General features: G+C 44.4%; 1 protein-coding gene across 1 annotated transcript in view; it reads left to right on the top strand.

The window, feature by feature from the left end:
- Neb (nebulin) overlaps positions 1-1,736 on the top strand; it is a 185,246-nt gene that overhangs the window by 50,096 nt on the left and 133,414 nt on the right. Inside the window, exon 35 of the mRNA XM_026778640.1 lies at positions 857-1,063. Within this exon, the coding sequence (XP_026634441.1) occupies positions 857-1,063 (207 nt within the window). The remainder of the gene's footprint in view (positions 1-856; positions 1,064-1,736) is intronic.

The raw sequence follows: 1,736 nt of genomic DNA, 5'->3' as shown, positions 1-1,736 counted from the left end.
AAAAACCACAATAAGGTACTTGAAAAATATACATTAGAATAAGAGGCATTCATTCAAAAACTTCTGAAGCTACATTGTTTTTCTGACTTTCCATGCTTATAAGTATTGGCATTGTGTCTGTTGACATATGAATGAAGATGGGACCATGTTCTTCTCATGAGATGTGGCACTTTGCTTCTCAATCAGAGGTACCCTTGTTGGGCCCACTTCAGTGGTAATCACTGGATGATGCGAAATTAAATTCCTAATGCTTTCAGAATTCAGGGATTTTTTTTTTCTTTTTTAAACTCAAGGTCACCCCATCATCCATGTAAATCCATGCCGTGAGTCATATCAAATAAACCAGGAAGGTTCTGCTTGCAGTGTGATTCATAGAGAGCCGCCCAGGGAGCTGTTTAACATTCAGGGCATTTCTTTCTGCAGAGTTCCGTAATACTTGTTCTCTGTCAGGGGAAGAAATGGTTGGTATTCCGTTATTGAGCAGGCTTTGAAAAAAATCTCACTACCCAGCTAAGGTCAGAAATAACCTGGCTGGATAGTGTGGGGGAAACTCAGACTTGCGAAGTTTCCAGTGAAATTAAAAAGAAAGCCCAATTTATGGTCAAAAATCGACAAACCAGAATTCAAACAGCCGTAAAAGTGCATGGCCTAGATTCCCTTGTGCGTTGGATCATCGCTCCCACAGCTGATCTGCTTCTTCTCATTTCCAGCTCCTGGTAATAAGCCGAATGACAGACGAGATATAAGCGCAGGAGAAATAATTGCTTTCATTTCTTTTGTGTAGCATTGCAGCTCCCAGAAGCTTCCCTGAGTATTCCCAAGGCTACCTTCTCATAGGAGCTTATTCTTTCTGCAGAATGTGTACAAAGATGAGTATAACAACTTCTTCAAGGGCATTGGGTGGATCCCCATCGGCTCCCTGGAGGTGGAGAAGGCCAAGAAGGCAGGCGAGGCATTAAATGAGAGGAAGTACCGACAACACCCGGACACCATCAAGTTCACGAGCGTGCCTGACTCCATGGGCATGGTGTTGGCTCAGCAGAACACCAAGCAGCTAAGTGATGTAAGAGGTTCCCCTTTAAAGGTTTAGCCCCCAAGTAAACCCTGCAACCAAGCCGCTTCCCCCATACTCCTTCTCTCAGCATAGGAGGATGCATCTATGGTTAAAAACACAGACACCATTTTCAGAGGTGAAGGCACAGATTCTACTTTGGAAACAATGTTGAACTTGAAGGCGGGGTGGGGGGGTGGATAGGATCTTTCTAACTTTGCTATTTTTTCCCAACACAGAAAGTCTGTGCTATTCATATGATCTGCTCGTTATACATAGGACATGAGTGTTCCTAATAACTTCGTCAACTTGGTTTGAATTGTAAAAGCGTCTGGTTGCTCCGCAGTAGTTCTACCGGCTACGTGGAGAAATGGCACAGTGTCCTAGTCCTTTTGTAGAACAGCTCGTTCTAGGAGGCGCTCTTCAAATGAGGCCTCATGTCTTGTCCTCGTTTCTGAGAGCAAGTGCTTTTTCTTCCAGTGCCCAGTGTGTCATATCACCTCATACTTCCAGGGTTCACTTACAATGCTCCCAGAAAAAGAAGCAACATTTAAAGCAAAGCCTATGTTTGTGTTAGCCTCAGAGGTTAGAAAGTAGGGGGCTTTTTGACTTGCCTTGGACCTGTGGGTCATCTGTGGGTCATCTGTGGGTCTTCTGTGGGTCATCTGTGGGTCATCTGTGGGTC

Source organism: Microtus ochrogaster, chromosome 4 (assembly GCF_000317375.1).
Source record: "Microtus ochrogaster isolate Prairie Vole_2 chromosome 4, MicOch1.0, whole genome shotgun sequence".
In the NCBI taxonomy this organism is placed as follows: Eukaryota; Metazoa; Chordata; class Mammalia; order Rodentia; family Cricetidae; genus Microtus; species Microtus ochrogaster.
Note: the sequence above shows the minus strand (reverse complement) of the source record. Positions and strands in the feature narration are given on the sequence as shown.